Source organism: Sinohyriopsis cumingii, chromosome 7 (assembly GCF_028554795.1).
Source record: "Sinohyriopsis cumingii isolate HCF-2022 chromosome 7, ASM2855479v2, whole genome shotgun sequence".
Classification (NCBI taxonomy): Eukaryota; Metazoa; Mollusca; class Bivalvia; order Unionida; family Unionidae; genus Sinohyriopsis; species Sinohyriopsis cumingii.
The window spans coordinates 57,894,858-57,919,718 of NC_142967.1; the positions used below are offsets into that span (position 1 = coordinate 57,894,858).

A 24,861-nucleotide genomic window follows, 5' to 3' on the forward strand; every position below is an offset into this window, starting at 1 on the left:
TACTACCTTAACTTAGGTATCATGGAAAAGCTGGCATTTTAAAAAAATGTTTTATGTCTTTATGAACTGTCACATGTGCTTACAGTTTGTTGTTAAATTCATTATAGTATTTAATTATTGCATGTCCGATAGCTAATGCCTTCAATGGCTGAGGGAGACCACGACAAACTTTTGCGTAAGCGAGGAATTTAATTAATGATTACATTCTGAATAAATATATTCTCATGCTAATGAGTAGATAACTTACTCCTTTTCTGGCACTAATTAACAGGCATTAATTAACAGGCACTAATTAACAAATGCAAGCAGAAAAAATGTATATTAGATTTTGATATGTTTCATGGTGGTCGAACCTTTTTTGATTATTGACAAGTAGCCGACGATTGGCAGATAACTTCACCGACTTGTACACGCCGATTTTTTTTTTTATTCTTTTAACATATATTTCATTAATACATAATGAAAAGGAATTAATGTTTAAATCTCAGATAAATGTATGCATATAAGTTACAGATAATGAAATTACTCAACAGGATTTGTTCAATGCTAATTAAGCCTTAAAAAGTCAAACGTGCATAGTTGTTAAAATAATGTTAGAATGTATTACGTATGGTGGCCTATAACTTTTTAAAGCTATATTAAAATTCACTCCAAACTGAAATATAAATGCATACCAGGCGCACGGAGGAAATGTCTCGTCCTACTGACTTATAAACGTAACAGGAACATTTGAACTGATCTGACAGCTGCCAATCAATATCTCTATTATGATTATTGTACAAACTATTTGAAAGAGAAGTGCAACAAAAACAAAATTATTTTCTGGAGATAAGTGAAATTGAAGTCTTAAATCACCAACATCAGCGCTTGAAAGAAAATGAAACTGATACGGAGCTGCTTTTAACCTTCAACAGATTCTTCACTCAAGCCCCGACATTGGTAGTTTTGCACATGCTGCCTTCAACGATACAAAATAGGCATTTGACACTGTTTGACATGCTGCAATTTCTAAAACTCATCACAAGATATAGGCTTGACATTAAAAACAAAAGCTGGAGGTTAACTGTTTATATAAAAATTAAGTTATTAAATGCAGTTGCTTACTATTTTACAAACCAATGTTTTGCGATCAGACAAGAGTCCGTTAGGGTTGCATCGTTTTGCCCTTTCTTTTTCTGGTATTTAGAGATGAGTTACTTCATAAGTAAGTAAGAGGCAACTTTGGTTGCAAAAAAAGCTAGTTTACAGTGTTGTCATTATACTGTTACATACGACCTTACATATCCTTGAAACTCCCTTAATAATACTACTAAGATGTTTGAAAAATTACCGAATAGTCACGAAGATAGCGGTATGAAATAAATACTATAAGGTCTTGTATTTGAAAGAGGAGTGACCCAAACCACAAGCTGTCCCTACAATTAACCGAGCCAATCATTTGGGGAATATTGTACCTTTATCGCCTAAATTATACCGTTATCGCCTTTCTTACGGAGAGATATGGTGATTTGTTAATTACGGCAAGTCGTGTTTTACGAGGGCGAAGCGAGCGAATAAATCTCCATATCTCCTCCAAACAAAGACAATCAATTGGATTTTTTAATACATAACTGAGCAGAACAGGAAAGCGTGGAGAAGACACGGTGTTTTTGTTCCCTGACATGTGACATTATCTGCGCCAATCATTAACACTGCTTATGAGCTATAATAATATTAGATATGTTACGAAGTTCTATTATTCACCGTAACGCCTGTAATTTTTGACTGAAAAGGGTTCGGTTAGCTGTAACATTTTGTTTGGCATTTTCATTATCAGAGTAACAGTTTATAAAATAAACATGTGATCACCACGTTGTTCTTGTTTTTGGGTTTAACGCCATTTCTCAACACATGATAGGCTGCACATGGAGGCCAGTATATTTGGTGGAGGAAGAACCCGGGCAAAATACCGGTAAGAACCACCGGCCTACGGGAAGCTACTAACAAGTTTTCTCACAGATCCACGCTGGCCTAGCATGATATTCGAACCCACGCAAAAAGAGGTTAGATGTCAATGATCTGTAAAGGCCTCCCTGCCCCCCCCCCCCACACCGTTGTACGGATTAAAATTTAAAATGAGCTTCTGCGCTTTTGTATTTAGTTTGAAATACGCTTAGTTACTTTGTTTCTTGTATTGCATTTATAGGTTACTGCATTTGCATGGGAAAATATGAACGAGTTTTTCGGATGGAAATACTGCACGACCTTGGGAGTGCAGTATATCCATCCGACAAAACGAGTTCATATTTTCCCATACAAATGCAGTAACCGTTTTATTATATGCTCATTTTCTTATTCTGCCTAAGGCTTAATTATATAAACAAAAAATACACTACAAGAAACAAAGTAACTGAATACATGCCGTATTCCAAACTAAAAGCACACGCGCAGATGCATCATTACTCAACATCAACATTATTAATACGCACATAACTCCGCCCGAATAAATTTGGACTTCGTCGCGCTAGACATAACTTTCGAAAGAAAATGGAGTTTTGGTTTACATAAAATTGAAATTTGGAATCATATTGTGAATGAATGCGCATTGAAACAACTTTTCCATTTGATAACATGTAAGTGACAAGGCATAAACTGTCTTCTTTAGCTGGTAATAAAAACGGCAAAAAATATAAGTACAGTTTTACATCCTGAATTTCCTCAAAAATGTACTTTCTTAGTTTGTAAATCCGAATTACAAGAGCCATGTCATGTGTTGTCAAGCTTGATTAAGCATTTCAAAATTGTACTGTAATTTCGACTATATACCAAGTGCAATTACACCCTCCTTACTGCACTCAAAATGAAATAAACATTACATTCCATAGCGTCTTTTTGATAATTGCAATTGAAAGGTTTCATATTTTTCCCACATTATGATTTCAAACATTCATGACAGAAAAGAAACACACTTACAGATGTCAACAAGCTTCTCCCTCGCTGCTTCAGTCCGATGCATTTCATGTAGAATTGGCACAGATAAATCCAGTCCATAATCATTAAATCTCGTAGAATCGAGAAAAATACCAAAATCTACTCATTCCAGATCAAACGGAAAAGTTGTTTCAATGCGCATTCATTCACAATACGACTCCAAATTTCAAATTTAAGTAGACTAAAACGTCATTTTCTCTCAAAGGTTATGTCTAGCGCGCGATTAAAAATCAAAATTTATCTGGGCAGGGTTATTAAGCATTAATAATGTTGTTGTTGTTGTGTAATGATGCATCTGTGCTGGTGTATTTAGTTTGGAATACGGCATCTATTCAGTTACTTTGATTCTTGTAGTTTATTTTTGTTTATACAATTAAGCCTTGGGTAGAATAAGAAACTGAGTATATAATAGAAAGGTTACTGCGTTTGTCTGGGAAAATATGAACTCATTTTGTCAGATGGATATACTCCCAAGGTCGTGCAGTTTTTCCATCCGAAAAACTCGTTCATATTTTCCCATGCAAATGCAGTAACCTATAATTATTATTCAATCTAAAAGAACATAAACTAAGTTCAGTGCGTCTGTTTTTGGATACTTTAATCAAATGGTTGTGCCTGTATCTGTCAAAAAGGCGTCCACCAGTATACCGAGCTACGTCCACGTGTTGTGACATTTTGGTTTTATACGAAAGAAGTCGCTAATTATTTTCACTGGTACAAAGACCTCCATTTAGATAAAGTCAAGGTAGTATAAATGAGTTACCGCTGCTGAAAGTACTTGGCCTCTTCCCTGGCACTCCCCTGGATAAATCGCAACATAACGATTTCGCAGTAGTCAATATTCATGGCACTGTACTTCCATCAAGAGCATAGTTTTCTGTACTCTAACTGTAGCACCGACTACAATTTCAAGTCACGTGCTAGGAAGGAGAACATGCGAAATAGTACGCACCTGGAGTTACGAGTCCACTTGAGAGGATGAAACTAATCACGTTAAACCCGCGATTGTACGGAAATGCTCCACAATATAAATTAACGTAATGACGCACGTCTACATTATCCGTCATTCACGTATATTTATGAACAAATATAGTTTGTTCATTGTGCTTTTTCAGATATCTTCTTCATATTTACTACATTATTCTCTAATTGTCGCATATATATATATATATATATATATATATATATATATATATATATATATATATATATATATATATATATTGTTTTATTGCATATTAATATTTAAAGATAACATTTTTAACTTGTTAACACAATTTTTGTTCTTTTCTCTAGGTTGCCATGGACTTATCTCCAACTCTCCTTTTGAAGGAAAGAAAAGAATGAAGGAATGAAAGATAATCAGCTAAGTATTTAAAACTTGGGTACTTAATTAGATTTTGCCAGTAATCACTGGTGCTGACTTAATTGGTTTATTGTTAGCTGTGGTGGAAAGATGGATTGTAGACGTTACTGCGCCTTTTTATGTAAAATTGATGTGAACATTTGAACCGGTGCAAAAAGTATTACAAAAACTAATTTTAATTAATATTCCTATTAAAGACTGATTAACTTCACAAAAAGGTGAATACACAAAATATGAAGCAGAATATACTGTTTATGTTTACCTTCCATTTCTCCCCTCCCCATTCGTATAAAATGTTGCAAAGATCACGTGGTTACGTTTTCCTGGCAATTAGGTAAACAACATACAGCAGTTACAACTTAACATAGGAGAAATGCTTTGTTTAAGCTAATGGTATTTAAAAACTCCTGAGTAAACCCAGTTGTTTTTATTTAAAAATTAAAGTTCGGTGACTTGATCCACCAAACACATGGCATTAATCATTGTTTACGGATCTTGGCGCTCAACATTGTGTTAGGTCGACCTGGTATTTGGATAAGTGACTGGGTGGGACATAATGCTACATGTATGCGGCATGATGCCCCAGTGCTAGACATCACTTTAAATTGCCACACTTCAGACATTGTAGCTATAAAACTAAAATTGTTAAAGCTGCATTAGAATAAATATTATAACACACACACACACACATGCGAGCGCGGTGTAAAACCGATTCATTCATTATTTTACGTTTGGACCCATCTGTATTACTTAATCAGACGATTTTTGCAAATTATACTTGTTTTATTTGTCCTTGTCGTACACTGTATCCTCACATCTTTATTACCAGTTGTGTAGTGGAAAGTGCAAGGCCGAATTTAATGAACATTATTCACTAATGAGGCTGTTTTCTGAAGTTAACATTGTATTCGGAGAAGATAACATCTTTTGGAGTATCTTGCGTAAATTTAGTTCAGAATTTTGAAAATATACTACAAAAGCGTGATTGCAACGTTTATTTGACCTAATATGAATAGTCAAATACATCCTTTTGAGCATGGCTCGTTGGCGAGACTGCGGGATTCCCGATTTGAAAATACTTACCATAGAAAGCAATTGAGTACCGCCAAAAGTGTGGCTCCAGTAAATCTTAACATAAACATCCGTATTTTAAAGATAAATTACGGAAGTACGTGGGTGTAAGTGACACTAAAAAACACTACTTCTTAAATAATACACTTTGGTTGAAAATAATGCCTTTATGATGATTATTAATTTATCCACACTATCCACGTGCTCGAACTGGCCGCTGATTATAGAAAATGTCCATTATGCCAAAGGTATAAAGTTCGAATCCCGAAGATGTTATTTTCTTTCTATTATAATTTTATTATTAACCTGTCACAATTAACTTTAAGTTTTTAAAGAAAATTAATTAATCACTGATATGTCGATATCTTCCTATGTGATCTGACCAAATTATAGAGATAAGACTTCAAATGAAGGCCCAGGGTGACCGAGTGGTCTAAAAGTTTTCCTTTACTGATCATTAACATCTCACCCGTGTCCGCATTCGAGTCGCTGGCTTAGCCAATATTGGGTATGTGAGAAAGCTTGCCAGTACCTTTTTGTGGGTCGGCGGTTCTTTTCCCGGGGTCTTCCTCTTATACTGACCGCCATGTATATAGCTAGCTTATTGCGTGCTTAAACATGGCGTTCAAGCCCAAAGCATGTATTACTGCAAATAATATAGTAGCCATTTTACCTTACTGTCTAAAATGCATTGTGTACCGTTTTACATACTTGAAGGTGATTCCAGACTTCAGTAAATACACACACACACACACACACACACACTATATATATATATATATATATATATATATATATATATATATATATATATATATATATATATATATATATATATATTCCATGAAGGGCATAAGTTTTCTTTGGACGTGTCCATACACAGTTAGCAGACTCCCCTGACCTGCAGATGGAGTTTGTTCGTGGATAACATTATCATTTATTTTATAGACGCTTTCGCCCATCCGTGAAAAACCATCAGAACCATGAATTTATTGTATAGCTTATTCTTCGCTCTTTTCATTTGACCTTTCATCTTCTTGTGAAATAGCATTCTGAACTATCAATCAAAAAAAAAAGAACTTAACTTACACTTTCAAACAATTAGCTTCCTCTGTTTCGTATTGAATCCTTATTTGAAAACGTAAAGATATTTATCTTTAAAAAATTTAAAATGTAATCGAGACGGGGGCGGGGAGTGCGCTTCTCCTTCTTAAAGTTGTAACATTACATTTCAGTCATGTGCAATATTCCGTTTAATTAATCCCTGAGATACACTTCCACAGCTGAACCTCTGAATTCAGTTAGCGTAATTTCCTTCCAGAGGTTTCTTACAAAGGGCTCTAATTGGGCACGAGAGCTATATATTTTTTTTAAATACAAATCCACAACATGAACATGTTTATCCTACTGTTTGTAAAGAATAATGAGTTCAATGTAAATTCTCATGCTCTATAGCTCACCCTGGAGTTTTTTTGTTTTCGCACACGGGTAATAAATTGCACATATCGTAGTCCATTTTCATCGTCATTATCAGGCTCTAATAGTTCTGCGTTACAGCCTTTGATACAGATATCCTTGGATCCAAGTATGATTCCATGATATATATATATATATATATATATATATATATATATATATATATATATATATATATATATATATATGGATAACAGGCCAAATTTACAATTTCATCTCAGGTCAATAAACATTGTATTTTTGAGAAGGTCAGAGCATCAGAAATAACAAATTAGCAAATAAAGGATACACCTTTTCATGGTTTTTGCTCACTGCAGGTGCAGACAACTTATTTTATTGCCTGCAACAACAAAAAAAATCTCCAAAAAGTGAGCATTTTTTGTATAGTGTATATGCTGAAAACAAATCAAGTAATGGAAAGTTTTTTTGGGGAGTTAATTAATGAAGTAGTCACTAGAGAATATAACCAGACTGTTCTTGAGGCATAATTTACAAATGTATGTGGCATATATATATTGTGGGGGTGTAGCGGTTGTCTAGGGGTGGGGTTCTTCTTATAGACTTTAACGAATTATGAGAAGTTCCCCTGGTCCTTATTCAGAAGGTTAATTCTGGACACTATATTATTTATTGACTAAATATATTTATGGCTACGAGCCCCCAGTCAGCAATGCCGACAGTTAAATTAAAAGAAATACAAAGATGAAATTTAAACAATAACAATTTAATAAATGAAATTTAAAAGAATTTAAAGTAATCAATGTCTCTCTTTCACCCAATGATCCCTTTGATCATCATTTGAGTTCACAGTGTGAGGAGATTTTTCCCTTCTTGAGTGCTACTCATCTAAATCTCTTCGTTCCCTTGTCTTTCTCTCCTTTCGTGATCTCCACTTCCGCTTCCTCTTCTATAATCCTTGTTCCTTGCCGTTATCTTGACTTCCGGTTCCTCTTCTAGTATCCGGAACCCTTGACGGTATCCCTTGAGGTCACCCGAAATTCACTCGGTATCTCTCACCGTCCCCCGAAATTCTCTGAAATTCTTTCGTCCCCCGAAATTCTCTGAAATTCTTTCGTCCCCCGAAAGCTTCCTGTTGAAAGGTATAATGCATTAGCATAGGGTTATAAAAATCTTCCCTCACACTACGTCACTGAACTGAACCATCAGTTTAAGGCGGGACATTTGGGTCGCGCATGCGCACACATCGAAATTCCCATACACTTCCGCCGCTTACAAAAATGGCGCCATAACACAATCACACAAAGGATTCAAATATCTACATACTGAGCCCTATCAGTATATACATACAAAATATTTCAAATATGATTGTACTAAAATATTACTACGATTAGTAATATGACTATCTATATATTTATATATATTTATATATTTCCTACACAAGCGTACCAAATCCACAATATTCACATTCAAATGGTGATAAACGGCAATCCGTTACTCAATGGCAAAATCTATCATTACGTAAACAAATTTCTTGTCTACCAAAATATAACTACGCAAAGAAATATTAATTCTTATAGCGGCTAGCGAGCAATACAATTCTTCACAAATACAAATCGTCCTTTCAAAAGGGCGTAAACGTAATAATCCACGAAATAATATGCACACATATTACTAGCGAAAGAAGAGAACATTTTCGCCTCACAAAATAAGGTGTACATAGTAACATTATGAATAATGATGCAACGAATCAACATCGTAATCAATCGTAAACAAAAGTACTAGCTAAAGTCATGAAAAAAATGCAAAATATTAAGGTCATAATTAACTATTCATACTTCAATACAAGTAAAATGTATACATACGACAAATTCTCTTCAATTAACAGCAGTCGTATCAAGCAGAATCAACGTAACATCAAACTTACCTGATCGAAGCTATTTCATGAATTTCCTAAATTCCGCCAATTTTTACGAATGGCTAACGGAGTGTGTGTCACTGCGACTCTTAAACACCAACTGACGAATTTCAGGCTTGTACAAATCTTATGCCAGCTTCTCGAATCAAGTCCCACCTACAACGCATCCCGACTGGATGGCGACGGACTCTGGTCATTTGATCGAACTGTCAATCATAAAAATGTCAGTCTGTGTGTCCCCATGTACTGTCCAGCCTACCATTGTCGGCTTCCGGCTCTTTGAAGTTGTCTACGTCACGTGTTCCCATGTACAAAGATTCCCGCCAGATTTCCACTCAAGAGCTCAAACAAAGACTGGGTTACGTAAGAGGATTAGCCAACTTAGGCACTTGGAAAAACAAAGCTTACCTGGCTCCACTTACAGACTTATAAATACATGTATAATACAAGGGGTTGGGGTAAAACATCACATCCCCCCACGCTTGAGAATAAAATCAGGATTTTATTCACTCAAACTAAAAAAGCAAAAGTGTTACACGATATAAAGAACAAAATCAGCAAAATGAACTAAATGCTAAACTGAGTATGAACGCGAAAATATAACAAATGATCTATATCATTTCGGCGCTTCTACTCATGAAATCTGCGCCTACGTTTTCAGATCCTTTCACGTATCTGATCTGGATCTGGTACTGCTGTAAAAACAGCGACCATCGCATCAATCGACCATTGGACAACTTTGCCTGCGCCAGATAGGCGAGTGGTTGGTGGTCGGTCTCCAATATGAACTTACGTCCATATAGGTATCGCTCGAACCGTGATATGCCGAACACGATTCCGAGACATTCCCTCTCCGATACTGAGTAATTCTTCTCGGCAGCAGACAACTTCCGGCTGCCGTATGCGACAGGAAAAAGCGTCTTGTCATGCTCCTGGAGCAGTACTGCTCCCAGTCCCGTGTCGCATGCATCGGTGCGCAGAACGAATTCTTTATCCAAGTCCGGTAGACGAACAACTGCGTCGGATGTAAGTCTATCCTTTAGCGTTTGGAATGCGTGCTCACACGCATCTGTCCAAACGAACTTACTCGGGGTCCGTTTCTTGGTTAGGTCAGACAACGGGCCCGCAATCGCGCTGAAATTAGCGACATACCTCCGGTAATATCCGGCCAGTCCCAGGAATGACCTCACTTCCGTTTTCGTGGTGGGGCGTGCGGCGTTTCTCAACTGCTCCACCTTCGACTTCTCTGGAGACAGCGTGCCTTGGCTCAGGGTATGTCCTAAATAGTCTAATGTCCTGAAACCAAGGTGACATTTGGAAGGGCGGGCTGTCAAGCCCTCCTGACGTAGCCGCTCCAAAACGTCAGCTAACAGAGCGAGGTGTTCACCCCATGTCTCTGTAGCTAACAAGAGGTCATCCATGAAGTTGTGGACACCCCTATCGCGCAAGGGCTCCAACAACTTCCGCATCATTCTGGTAAAGACGCTGGGCGCGTTTTGTACCCCGAACGGCATCACCAACCATTGGTATGTCCCGTCGGGAGTAGCAAAAGCAAGCTTCGGTCGGTCTTCTTTCCTTACCGGAATTTGCCAATACCCCTTGGACAAATCCAGTTTGGAAAAATATTTCGCTTTCGAGACCGAAGCGAAGATATGTTCGGGGTCAGGTAGCATTTCAACTTGAAATTCTGTCACCTGATTCAGCTTCCGGTAGTCGACGCAGAACCGATGGGTGCCGTCCTTCTTCTGCACTAAGACTACTGGTGAGCTGTACGGAGAGTCGGCAGGTTCGATTACTCCCAGAGCAATCATCTGCTCGATTTCTTCCCTTACAACTTGTCGTTTCGCGTGGGGCAAGGGGTAGGGTTTACGCTGAACTGGTCGGTCGTCCACCATCTTTAACCCGAACTCGACAAGCGTCGTCCTCCCGGGTTTTTCTGTTAGCACGTCGAAATATCCGGCCAGCAAGGTCTCTATCTCGTTCCGCTGCCCTTCAGTTAACATGGGGTCACACTCCACGTCCGACGGAGTCTCGGCCCTCGTTAATGGACAGCTCGGGACAGTGTTAGCACCTTCCGTATCGCCTTCGATATCCTCGGTGACTATCGCTGCGACAACAAAATCGCTGGCGGTCTCCCTTTCCCGGTACCTCTTGAGCAAATTGGCATGGTACAATTTCTCTTTCGTCGGTAGCTGTATCCGGTAGGTTTGACCTCCGACCTTCTTGGTGACGACGTATGGACCCCTCCAGGAAACTTGCAACTTGTTGTGTTCCTGGGGCAACAACAACAACACTTTGTCCCCTACCTCAAACTGACGTGGTTTTGCGCGCTTATTGTAATTTTTCGCCTGTTGCGCCTTAGCTCGTTTGAGATTTTCTTGCGCGAGAGAACAAACCTCTTCCAGTTTGTTGCGCAAGTCCGCGACGTACTGGTAGGTAGTGCGTACTTCCTCTACAGCGTGGTCGTCTGTCCACAGCTGTCTCAGTACGGCGATTGGGCCGCGTACGGTTCTCCCGTACAAGAGTTCAAAGGGAGAGAACCCCAAACTCGCTTGCGGTACTTCCCGGTATGCAAAAAGCATGGCCGGAATATACCGGTCCCAATCCTTGGGGCGGCCTTCGCACAATTTCTTGAGCGTGTTTTTCAAGGTCCCATTAAACCGTTCGACCAATCCGTTACATTGGGGGTGATACGGTGTAGTCGTGAGGTGTTTAATCGACATGAGACGATTCACCTCCGCCATCACACGACTCATAAATTGTGTTCCTTGATCGGTCAAGATCTCGTCGGGCACTCCGACTCTTGACCAGATCGCAAACAGAGCTTCCGCGACGGTTTCCGTGTCAATGTTACGCAACGCAACGGCCTCCGGATAGCGTGTAGCATAATCGACAACCGTTAAAATATATCGATTTCCGTGCGCAGACGCGGGTTTTATCGGTCCGATTAAATCCATGGCAACACGTCTAAATGGTTCATCGATAAGGGGCGTACTCCCCAAAGGGATGGGTCGCTGATCCGTTTTCGGTGCCATTCTCTGGCATTTGTCACAGGAGAGACAGAACCGTTTTACGTCTCCCTGGACCCCTGGCCAGTAAAACTCTTTTACAAGACGGTCACGCGTCTTAGCAATTCCCATGTGTCCACCCATGAGACTCTCGTGTGCAAGTTTCAGTACTTCGCAACGCTTTTCCTTTGGCACGACGACTTGCTTGAAGTGTTCGTTGTGTTTCCTGGCGTGGCGATACAAGATTCCCTTCTTGTAGACAAACTTCACCGCGCCGTTCGGAGTTTCCCTTTCTGTTCCCGCTTCTGCGTGTTTGTGCAACTGCGCCAGAGTTGCGTCCTCCTGTTGCAGCTTCCTTAACTCCGCTGGAATAACATTACTAACCGGTGTCGATGTAACTTGGATTGGCTTTTGTTTCGGCTGTCGACTCATGGCCCTGGTTTCAACAGCACTCACTGGCATAGGTGTGCAGGTTTCGGGGTTCGGCTGGGGTAACACATAACGGCAACCTAATATGACGTCATGTGATAGCCCCTCCAAGCAAGCAGCTTCAATTTTCCCCTTCACGTATGGTGAATCGAGGTCAATGACAGCTACTGGTAATGAGTCACGCGCGCAGTTCGCGTACTGAACTTCTATTACCTCCCCTGTATAGTCCTCCGGCTTGACATATTTCTTGTCGACAAGCGCGGGGACGCTGCACCCAGTGTCATACAAGATGGTGGCGCCTTCACCATTGACAGTTGCGGCTGCAAGGTTGGCTGGGTTGCGACTCGCTTCCGGCACACATTCCTTCTTAGCTACGACATTCACCTGGGTCTGCCTGCCCTTGGGACAGTCCCTGGCAAAATGCCCCAGGCGCTTGCAATTAAAACATGTCGGCGGCCCTCGCCGACTTGCAAGTCCTGGTTTCGTGGGTGAGGCCTGTCCAGGTCGATAGGCGGCAGCCCTACCTGTAGGTGCCCCTCCGACCTTCCCGTCGCCCTGACGGTTACGGACCGCCGGCTCAACCTCCCCCATACGACGCGACTCAGAGGGTCGGGGTCGGTCAGCAACCCCGGAACCTCCACTCTTCGAGTGCGCCTGCTCGTATCGCTCCGCCATGTTAGCGATCTCTTCGAGCGTCCGGTGTTCTCTTTCTGCTAAGAAAACTGTCAACTCGCGACGGTAAGTACCCAGGACATGTTCCTTGAGTATTACCTCGCGTAGCCCTTCGTACGTGCGTTCGACTTCGGCCATTTTCATCCACTTCTCAAATAAACCTCGAACACGGTTGTGGAATTGAGAGTGGGTCTCTGTTACCTTTTTCACCGAGTCCCGGAAAAGTTTCCGGTAAGTCTCGGCGGTCAGCCGATAATGGCAGAGAAGCGCCTTCTTGAGGGCAGTGTAGTCATCAGCCTCTTCTGCAGTTAAGCCGTGGTAGACTTCCCGAGCTGCACCTTGCAAAAAGGCTGAGACATTAATGGCCCAGTGCTGTTCAGGGACCTGATGAGCGCGTGCGAGTTTCTCAAACTGGACGAGAAAATCGTCAATAGCCTCCTCCCTATCATTGAAGCGTGACATGTTGATCTGGACTATCCGGTGGTCGATGAAAGGTCGGCCGGTTGTTCCAGAGCTTGTACTGGCGTCGTCCCGTCCGTTGGTCCTACCTTCAACTCTGACCTTTTCCATCTCCAGAGTGTGAGCGAGTCTGGCTAGCTCCAGCTCTTTCTGGGCGTCTCGGTCCGCTGCTTCTCGGTCCGCGGCTATCTTGGCTTGATCCGCTGCGATCTTGGCTAACTCTTGGTCCGCTGCTATCTTGGCTAGTTCTCTCTGGGCTTCTCTTTCCGCTGCTTTTTCGGCCTTCCATTCCTTGATCCTTTCTTCTATAAAGGTTGCCAGGCGATCTCCCTCGTATCCAAGATCTTCCGACCCCATGGCGCGGTATTCCTTTATCATTTGTCGTTCGGTAGCCATTATACTAATGTAAAGTGATACCTTGTCTCAAAATTCAAACAATATACAGATATTTGTAATACCAGTTTAAATACTTACCTGTCGACAACAACTAGTTTCGTTCAGGTAAGATATTTGTCCGATATCTGCTTCACACGTACTGCTATGAATGGAAGATCTACAAAGCCTGCACATATGACAATAAAAATACAAGATGAGAAAATCACAAAATTTCAGATACAAAAAATGGAAAATATCTCACACTGTTCACTAATACTTCTACCAATAACTTTAAGTCCCAAAATAATATATATGTCTAATTCATATCCCGGACGAAGCGCCCACTGTGGGGGTGTAGCGGTTGTCTAGGGGTGGGGTTCTTCTTATAGACTTTAACGAATTATGAGAAGTTCCCCTGGTCCTTATTCAGAAGGTTAATTCTGGACACTATATTATTTATTGACTAAATATATTTATGGCTACGAGCCCCCAGTCAGCAATGCCGACAGTTAAATTAAAAGAAATACAAAGATGAAATTTAAACAATAACAATTTAATAAATGAAATTTAAAAGAATTTAAAGTAATCAATGTCTCTCTTTCACCCAATGATCCCTTTGATCATCATTTGAGTTCACAGTGTGAGGAGATTTTTCCCTTCTTGAGTGCTACTCATCTAAATCTCTTCGTTCCCTTGTCTTTCTCTCCTTTCGTGATCTCCACTTCCGCTTCCTCTTCTATAATCCTTGTTCCTTGCCGTTATCTTGACTTCCGGTTCCTCTTCTAGTATCCGGAACCCTTGACGGTATCCCTTGAGGTCACCCGAAATTCACTCGGTATCTCTCACCGTCCCCCGAAATTCTCTGAAATTCTTTCGTCCCCCGAAATTCTCTGAAATTCTTTCGTCCCCCGAAAGCTTCCTGTTGAAAGGTATAATGCATTAGCATAGGGTTATAAAAATCTTCCCTCACACTACGTCACTGAACTGAACCATCAGTTTAAGGCGGGACATTTGGGTCGCGCATGCGCACACATCGAAATTCCCATACACTTCCGCCGCTTACAAAAATGGCGCCATAACACAATCACACAAAGGATTCAAATATCTACATACTGAGCCCTATCAGTATATACATACAAAATATTTCAAATATGATTGTACTAAAATATTACTACGATTAGTAATATGACTATCTATATATTTATATATATTTATATATTTCCTACACAAGCGTACCAAATCCACAATATTCACATTCAAATGGTGATAAACGGCAATCCGTTACTCAATGGCAAAATCTATCATTACGTAAACAAATTTCTTGTCTACCAAAATATAACTACGCAAAGAAATATTAATTCTTATAGCGGCTAGCGAGCAATACAATTCTTCACAAATACAAATCGTCCTTTCAAAAGGGCGTAAACGTAATAATCCACGAAATAATATGCACACATATTACTAGCGAAAGAAGAGAACATTTTCGCCTCACAAAATAAGGTGTACATAGTAACATTATGAATAATGATGCAACGAATCAACATCGTAATCAATCGTAAACAAAAGTACTAGCTAAAGTCATGAAAAAAATGCAAAATATTAAGGTCATAATTAACTATTCATACTTCAATACAAGTAAAATGTATACATACGACAAATTCTCTTCAATTAACAGCAGTCGTATCAAGCAGAATCAACGTAACATCAAACTTACCTGATCGAAGCTATTTCATGAATTTCCTAAATTCCGCCAATTTTTACGAATGGCTAACGGAGTGTGTGTCACTGCGACTCTTAAACACCAACTGACGAATTTCAGGCTTGTACAAATCTTATGCCAGCTTCTCGAATCAAGTCCCACCTACAACGCATCCCGACTGGATGGCGACGGACTCTGGTCATTTGATCGAACTGTCAATCATAAAAATGTCAGTCTGTGTGTCCCCATGTACTGTCCAGCCTACCATTGTCGGCTTCCGGCTCTTTGAAGTTGTCTACGTCACGTGTTCCCATGTACAAAGATTCCCGCCAGATTTCCACTCAAGAGCTCAAACAAAGACTGGGTTACGTAAGAGGATTAGCCAACTTAGGCACTTGGAAAAACAAAGCTTACCTGGCTCCACTTACAGACTTATAAATACATGTATAATACAAGGGGTTGGGGTAAAACATCACATCCCCCCACGCTTGAGAATAAAATCAGGATTTTATTCACTCAAACTAAAAAAGCAAAAGTGTTACACGATATAAAGAACAAAATCAGCAAAATGAACTAAATGCTAAACTGAGTATGAACGCGAAAATATAACAAATGATCTATATCATTTCGGCGCTTCTACTCATGAAATCTGCGCCTACGTTTTCAGATCCTTTCACGTATCTGATCTGGATCTGGTACTGCTGTAAAAACAGCGACCATCGCATCAATCGACCATTGGACAACTTTGCCTGCGCCAGATAGGCGAGTGGTTGGTGGTCGGTCTCCAATATGAACTTACGTCCATATAGGTATCGCTCGAACCGTGATATGCCGAACACGATTCCGAGACATTCCCTCTCCGATACTGAGTAATTCTTCTCGGCAGCAGACAACTTCCGGCTGCCGTATGCGACAGGAAAAAGCGTCTTGTCATGCTCCTGGAGCAGTACTGCTCCCAGTCCCGTGTCGCATGCATCGGTGCGCAGAACGAATTCTTTATCCAAGTCCGGTAGACGAACAACTGCGTCGGATGTAAGTCTATCCTTTAGCGTTTGGAATGCGTGCTCACACGCATCTGTCCAAACGAACTTACTCGGGGTCCGTTTCTTGGTTAGGTCAGACAACGGGCCCGCAATCGCGCTGAAATTAGCGACATACCTCCGGTAATATCCGGCCAGTCCCAGGAATGACCTCACTTCCGTTTTCGTGGTGGGGCGTGCGGCGTTTCTCAACTGCTCCACCTTCGACTTCTCTGGAGACAGCGTGCCTTGGCTCAGGGTATGTCCTAAATAGTCTAATGTCCTGAAACCAAGGTGACATTTGGAAGGGCGGGCTGTCAAGCCCTCCTGACGTAGCCGCTCCAAAACGTCAGCTAACAGAGCGAGGTGTTCACCCCATGTCTCTGTAGCTAACAAGAGGTCATCCATGAAGTTGTGGACACCCCTATCGCGCAAGGGCTCCAACAACTTCCGCATCATTCTGGTAAAGACGCTGGGCGCGTTTTGTACCCCGAACGGCATCACCAACCATTGGTATGTCCCGTCGGGAGTAGCAAAAGCAAGCTTCGGTCGGTCTTCTTTCCTTACCGGAATTTGCCAATACCCCTTGGACAAATCCAGTTTGGAAAAATATTTCGCTTTCGAGACCGAAGCGAAGATATGTTCGGGGTCAGGTAGCATTTCAACTTGAAATTCTGTCACCTGATTCAGCTTCCGGTAGTCGACGCAGAACCGATGGGTGCCGTCCTTCTTCTGCACTAAGACTACTGGTGAGCTGTACGGAGAGTCGGCAGGTTCGATTACTCCCAGAGCAATCATCTGCTCGATTTCTTCCCTTACAACTTGTCGTTTCGCGTGGGGCAAGGGGTAGGGTTTACGCTGAACTGGTCGGTCGTCCACCATCTTTAACCCGAACTCGACAAGCGTCGTCCTCCCGGGTTTTTCTGTTAGCACGTCGAAATATCCGGCCAGCAAGGTCTCTATCTCGTTCCGCTGCCCTTCAGTTAACATGGGGTCACACTCCACGTCCGACGGAGTCTCGGCCCTCGTTAATGGACAGCTCGGGACAGTGTTAGCACCTTCCGTATCGCCTTCGATATCCTCGGTGACTATCGCTGCGACAACAAAATCGCTGGCGGTCTCCCTTTCCCGGTACCTCTTGAGCAAATTGGCATGGTACAATTTCTCTTTCGTCGGTAGCTGTATCCGGTAGGTTTGACCTCCGACCTTCTTGGTGACGACGTATGGACTCCTCCAGGAAACTTGCAACTTGTTGTGTTCCTGGGGCAACAACAACAACACTTTGTCCCCTACCTCAAACTGACGTGGTTTTGCGCGCTTATTGTAATTTTTCGCCTGTTGCGCCTTAGCTCGTTTGAGATTTTCTTGCGCGAGAGAACAAACCTCTTCCAGTTTGTTGCGCAAGTCCGCGACGTACTGGTAGGTAGTGCGTACTTCCTCTACAGCGTGGTCGTCTGTCCACAGCTGTCTCAGTACGGCGATTGGGCCGCGTACGGTTCTCCCGTACAAGAGTTCAAAGGGAGAGAACCCCAAACTCGCTTGCGGTACTTCCCGGTATGCAAAAAGCATGGCCGGAATATACCGGTCCCAATCCTTGGGGCGGCCTTCGCACAATTTCTTGAGCGTGTTTTTCAAGGTCCCATTAAACCGTTCGACCAATCCGTTACATTGGGGGTGATACGGTGTAGTCGTGAGGTGTTTAATCGACATGAGACGATTCACCTCCGCCATCACACGACTCATAAATTGTGTTCCTTGATCGGTCAAGATCTCGTCGGGCACTCCGACTCTTGACCAGATCGCAAACAGAGCTTCCGCGACGGTTTCCGTGTCAATGTTACGCAACGCAACGGCCTCCGGATAGCGTGTAGCATAATCGACAACCGTTAAAATATATCGATTTCCGTGCGCAGACGCGGGTTTTATCGGTCCGATTAAATCCATGGCAACACGTCTAAATGGTTCATCGATAAGGGGCGTACTCCCCAAAGGGATGGGTCGCTGATCCGTTTTCGGTGCCATTCTCTGGCATTTGTCACAGGAGAGACAGAACCGTTTTACGTCTCCCTGGACCCCTGGCCAGTAAAACTCTTTTACAAGACGGTCACGCGTCTTAGCAATTCCCATGTGTCCACCCATGAGACTCTCGTGTGCAAGTTTCAGTACTTCGCAACGCTTTTCCTTTGGCACGACGACTTGCTTGAAGTGTTCGTTGTGTTTCCTGGCGTGGCGATACAAGATTCCCTTCTTGTAGACAAACTTCACCGCGCCGTTCGGAGTTTCCCTTTCTGTTCCCGCTTCTGCGTGTTTGTGCAACTGCGCCAGAGTTGCGTCCTCCTGTTGCAGCTTCCTTAACTCCGCTGGAATAACATTACTAACCGGTGTCGATGTAACTTGGATTGGCTTTTGTTTCGGCTGTCGACTCATGGCCCTGGTTTCAACAGCACTCACTGGCATAGGTGTGCAGGTTTCGGGGTTCGGCTGGGGTAACACATAACGGCAACCTAATATGACGTCATGTGATAGCCCCTCCAAGCAAGCAGCTTCAATTTTCCCCTTCACGTATGGTGAATCGAGGTCAATGACAGCTACTGGTAATGAGTCACGCGCGCAGTTCGCGTACTGAACTTCTATTACCTCCCCTGTATAGTCCTCCGGCTTGACATATTTCTTGTCGACAAGCGCGGGGACGCTGCACCCAGTGTCATACAAGATGGTGGCGCCTTCACCATTGACAGTTGCGGCTGCAAGGTTGGCTGGGTTGCGACTCGCTTCCGGCACACATTCCTTCTTAGCTACGACATTCACCTGGGTCTGCCTGCCCTTGGGACAGTCCCTGGCAAAATGCCCCAGGCGCTTGCAATTAAAACATGTCGGCGGCCCTCGCCGACTTGCAAGTCCTGGTTTCGTGGGTGAGGCCTGTCCAGGTCGATAGGCGGCAGCCCTACCTGTAGGTGCCCCTCCGAACTTCCCGTCGCCCTGACGGTTACGGACCGCCGGCTCAACCTCCCCCATACGACGCGACTCAGAGGGTCGGGGTCGGTCAGCAACCCCGGAACCTCCACTCTTCGAGTGCGCCTGCTCGTATCGCTCCGCCATGTTAGCGATCTCTTCGAGCGTCCGGTGTTCTCTTTCTGCTAAGAAAACTGTCAACTCGCGACGGTAAGTACCCAGGACATGTTCCTTGAGTATTACCTCGCGTAGCCCTTCGTACGTGCGTTCGACTTCGGCCATTTTCATCCACTTCTCAAATAAACCTCGAACACGGTTGTGGAATTGAGAGTGGGTCTCTGTTACCTTTTTCACCGAGTCCCGGAAAAGTTTCCGGTAAGTCTCGGCGGTCAGCCGATAATGGCAGAGAAGCGCCTTCTTGAGGGCAGTGTAGTCATCAGCCTCTTCTGCAGTTAAGCCGTGGTAGACTTCCCGAGCTGCACCTTGCAAAAAGGCTGAGACATTAATGGCCCAGTGCTGTTCAGGGACCTGATGAGCGCGTGCGAGTTTCTCAAACTGGACGAGAAAATCGTCAATAGCCTCCTCCCTATCATTGAAGCGTGACATGTTGATCTGGACTATCCGGTGGTCGATGAAAGGTCGGCCGGTTGTTCCAGAGCTTGTACTGGCGTCGTCCCGTCCGTTGGTCCTACCTTCAACTCTGACCTTTTCCATCTCCAGAGTGTGAGCGAGTCTGGCTAGCTCCAGCTCTTTCTGGGCGTCTCGGTCCGCTGCTTCTCGGTCCGCGGCTATCTTGGCTTGATCCGCTGCGATCTTGGCTAACTCTTGGTCCGCTGCTATCTTGGCTAGTTCTCTCTGGGCTTCTCTTTCCGCTGCTTTTTCGGCCTTCCATTCCTTGATCCTTTCTTCTATAAAGGTTGCCAGGCGATCTCCCTCGTATCCAAGATCTTCCGACCCCATGGCGCGGTATTCCTTTATCATTTGTCGTTCGGTAGCCATTATACTAATGTAAAGTGATACCTTGTCTCAAAATTCAAACAATATACAGATATTTGTAATACCAGTTTAAATACTTACCTGTCGACAACAACTAGTTTCGTTCAGGTAAGATATTTGTCCGATATCTGCTTCACACGTACTGCTATGAATGGAAGATCTACAAAGCCTGCACATATGACAATAAAAATACAAGATGAGAAAATCACAAAATTTCAGATACAAAAAATGGAAAATATCTCACACTGTTCACTAATACTTCTACCAATAACTTTAAGTCCCAAAATAATATATATGTCTAATTCATATCCCGGACGAAGCGCCCACTGTGGGGGTGTAGCGGTTGTCTAGGGGTGGGGTTCTTCTTATAGACTTTAACGAATTATGAGAAGTTCCCCTGGTCCTTATTCAGAAGGTTAATTCTGGACACTATATTATTTATTGACTAAATATATTTATGGCTACGAGCCCCCAGTCAGCAATGCCGACAGTTAAATTAAAAGAAATACAAAGATGAAATTTAAACAATAACAATTTAATAAATGAAATTTAAAAGAATTTAAAGTAATCAATGTCTCTCTTTCACCCAATGATCCCTTTGATCATCATTTGAGTTCACAGTGTGAGGAGATTTTTCCCTTCTTGAGTGCTACTCATCTAAATCTCTTCGTTCCCTTGTCTTTCTCTCCTTTCGTGATCTCCACTTCCGCTTCCTCTTCTATAATCCTTGTTCCTTGCCGTTATCTTGACTTCCGGTTCCTCTTCTAGTATCCGGAACCCTTGACGGTATCCCTTGAGGTCACCCGAAATTCACTCGGTATCTCTCACCGTCCCCCGAAATTCTCTGAAATTCTTTCGTCCCCCGAAATTCTCTGAAATTCTTTCGTCCCCCGAAAGCTTCCTGTTGAAAGGTATAATGCATTAGCATAGGGTTATAAAAATCTTCCCTCACACTACGTCACTGAACTGAACCATCAGTTTAAGGCGGGACATTTGGGTCGCGCATGCGCACACATCGAAATTCCCATACACTTCCGCCGCTTACAAAAATGGCGCCATAACACAATCACACAAAGGATTCAAATATCTACATACTGAGCCCTATCAGTATATACATACAAAATATTTCAAATATGATTGTACTAAAATATTACTACGATTAGTAATATGACTATCTATATATTTATATATTTCCTACACAAGCGTACCAAATCCACAATATTCACATTCAAATGGTGATAAACGGCAATCCGTTACTCAATGGCAAAATCTATCATTACGTAAACAAATTTCTTGTCTACCAAAATATAACTACGCAAAGAAATATTAATTCTTATAGCGGCTAGCGAGCAATACAATTCTTCACAAATACAAATCGTCCTTTCAAAAGGGCGTAAACGTAATAATCCACGAAATAATATGCACACATATTACTAGCGAAAGAAGAGAACATTTTCGCCTCACAAAATAAGGTGTACATAGTAACATTATGAATAATGATGCAACGAATCAACATCGTAATCAATCGTAAACAAAAGTACTAGCTAAAGTCATGAAAAAAATGCAAAATATTAAGGTCATAATTAACTATTCATACTTCAATACAAGTAAAATGTATACATACGACAAATTCTCTTCAATTAACAGCAGTCGTATCAAGCAGAATCAACGTAACATCAAACTTACCTGATCGAAGCTATTTCATGAATTTCCTAAATTCCGCCAATTTTTACGAATGGCTAACGGAGTGTGTGTCACTGCGACTCTTAAACACCAACTGACGAATTTCAGGCTTGTACAAATCTTATGCCAGCTTCTCGAATCAAGTCCCACCTACAACGCATCCCGACTGGATGGCGACGGACTCTGGTCATTTGATCGAACTGTCAATCATAAAAATGTCAGTCTGTGTGTCCCCATGTACTGTCCAGCCTACCATTGTCGGCTTCCGGCTCTTTGAAGTTGTCTACGTCACGTGTTCCCATGTACAAAGATTCCCGCCAGATTTCCACTCAAGAGCTCAAACAAAGACTGGGTTACGTAAGAGGATTAGCCAACTTAGGCACTTGGAAAAACAAAGCTTACCTGGCTCCACTTACAGACTTATAAATACATGTATAATACAAGGGGTTGGGGTAAAACATCACATATATATATATATATATAAATAAATAAGGAAATATTGGGAAATCGGCCTCAGCCAATCCAGAATTTGCAGCTTTAATTACTCAGAATTTACAATTATGAGTGTATGTTCAATCCAAAAACCTTAGTATGTACAAAGCTTGTTTTAATTCATGTTTTTTCATGTGAAAGTGAAAAACAAAACGGATTGGTAACATCTGCTTCCTTACTTTTCAAAATAAATCTATAAAAACAATGTAACAAGAAAATCCGGGTACTTATTCCTTTTAAATGTCTACCTGTATTAGAGTTTGTTTAGACTAATTCATCTAAAAATATTGTTTTTATGACTGAAAGTTTACATAAAATATTTATTTTTTTCTAATATTTCTTTTGAAAAGTTAAATACAGAACTGTATGTACTTTTTATTTTTATTTATTTATTTATTTATTTATTTATTTATTTCGCAGTTGCTTTATTGCATAGTTTGGATTGTGCTGGCATTTTTTTTGTAAAAATAATATTAACTTATTTTCTATACAGTGTAAAATTACAATAAAATCACAGACAAATAAAATCACAGCCTGAACTGTGAGTAACCTTAAAAACTTCAAACGTTTCTTTTAAATTATTACAGGGTAGGGGAGTCTTATTCTTCAAACAGAAAACAATCACATTTCATTTGTGATGATACAGGTATACATTTGTATTAATCTATTTTACTGCTACATTAATTTCATATCCAAAGGTACCAGACAGGTTTCTACTATTTTGTAGCAGTAATGATAAAAACAAACTGCTGGTTACAGGTAGCGGTAGTGATATTCATTGAGAATATAGTTGCTACCGAAGAAGTCTGACGTTTTATCCTTTATAGGACCTTACAATAAATCCCTCGAAGGAGTCACGGTACTAATTCAACTCCCATAGTAAACATATGGAAACACCATCATATTCAAAATTCAATAACTTAAAATTTCTGGGTGCTGATGATCAGACTTGCATGTCTCCATGCACAACTATCCTTGGTGCAAGCTTCTGTGTGGAGAACACCATATGACCCGCGGCATTTTTTAATCTACATGTGCATGAAACACATGTTATTGAATCTGTACCAAATGAATTAGGTGCTACTTTCATTATTGAGTACTCCTAAGTCAAGCCTGTAAAAATACTAAAATTGCATCAATAGAATTTTGTCTATATTTTTTTTTAAATTACAGATAGGATAAGCTCTCGAAAGATATTTTTACTAAAATGTTAATTTTCATTATTAACCAATTATGGACCACCAAACCCGTAAGTACTCTACTATTTGTTCACCCATTTCTAGATTGGTTCACAGTTCTTCCGTATAATTAGTACCGTGTGTCCTGAATGTACAATAAATATATGTATATTTATTATACTGATAAGGTGATTTTGTGTTGTCAAAGATTTCGTTGTACTTTATTGCTAAAACGTCCTAGCTGCTCAAGGGAGAGAACTGACAAACACTATCGGTTAAAGATGAGACGGAGGGTATGTTATAATACAACCCTATTCCCACGAGACGAAGATAAATAAGTACCGGAACATTCTTGGCACATTCTATATTTAGATACATAAATAAAACCCCTCCCGCATGAAACCCACCGTGATCAACACGTTTTATGGATTTTTCATGAAAATATTATCTGAGCCGTATCAAATTCTTACCAATAATGTATAGTTTAAAAGAAAAGCCAAACTGTTTCCTTTGCGCAGGTTATCACGTAAAATTTTCTCGCTATTCATGAAATTATCCAATCAAAGTTAAAAGAATGGGAGCCCGGTAAAAATGAGTACCCTCTCTGTATAAAAATAGTAAGATGGTGGCACTCGGCCCGACTGAAGCGCCCATTAGTTACGTTGTTATCGCTAATAAGTCCCAATAAACCCGGTCTTCTTTTACACCTAACAGTGATGTTTGAAAAAATACACTAAAGAGGAACTCCCAAAGGTCACCAAACGATTTTACTACTTTTAACTCCCAGGGTAGACTAGATCTTTTTAAACTTTCTCCAACTGATCCAGGAAGCAAGATAATGTAGTAGGTCCTAAGTTCTCCCCACTTGCATATTCGACTGACCATTGACTTTGGTAAGACCAGCGTTATGCGTGGAGAACATTCCAGTAATGCGCATCATTGGACCGCTAAAACACTAATTTCTAGATGTGGTTCAGGACTGCCCTCAAATTGCTGTAAATTCTAAAGTGTTTCACGAGTAATGCACAAAGCAGACAAATTAGGTATGGGTCGTGGTGTCAGAGCTGATTCGAATTTCAACAATAATGACCATATGGCTTGATCTTCGATACGATGCCTATATTCCAGTCGGTCTTGCAC

General features: G+C 41.4%; 2 protein-coding genes across 2 annotated transcripts; both read right to left on the reverse strand.

Moving 5' to 3' along the window:
• Positions 1–7,411: 7,411 nt before the first annotated feature.
• Positions 7,412–13,723, reverse strand: LOC149795326 (uncharacterized). Its single transcript, XM_089965099.1, has 2 exons — positions 8,769–13,723; positions 7,412–7,973 (listed from the first exon to the last, which is right to left on the reverse strand). Exon 1 carries the CDS (start codon positions 13,721–13,723, stop codon positions 9,371–9,373), a length of 4,353 nt encoding a protein of 1,450 aa, XP_089821225.1. The 3' UTR covers positions 7,412–7,973; positions 8,769–9,370.
• An 825-nt stretch (positions 13,724–14,548) lies between these two features.
• On the reverse strand, positions 14,549–22,515 carry LOC149795327 (uncharacterized). Its single transcript, XM_089965100.1, has 3 exons — positions 22,055–22,515; positions 15,417–21,269; positions 14,549–14,621 (listed from the first exon to the last, which is right to left on the reverse strand). Exon 2 carries the CDS (start codon positions 20,369–20,371, stop codon positions 16,019–16,021), a length of 4,353 nt encoding a protein of 1,450 aa, XP_089821226.1. The 5' UTR covers positions 20,372–21,269; positions 22,055–22,515; the 3' UTR covers positions 14,549–14,621; positions 15,417–16,018.
• Between the last annotated feature and the right edge of the window lie 2,346 nt (positions 22,516–24,861).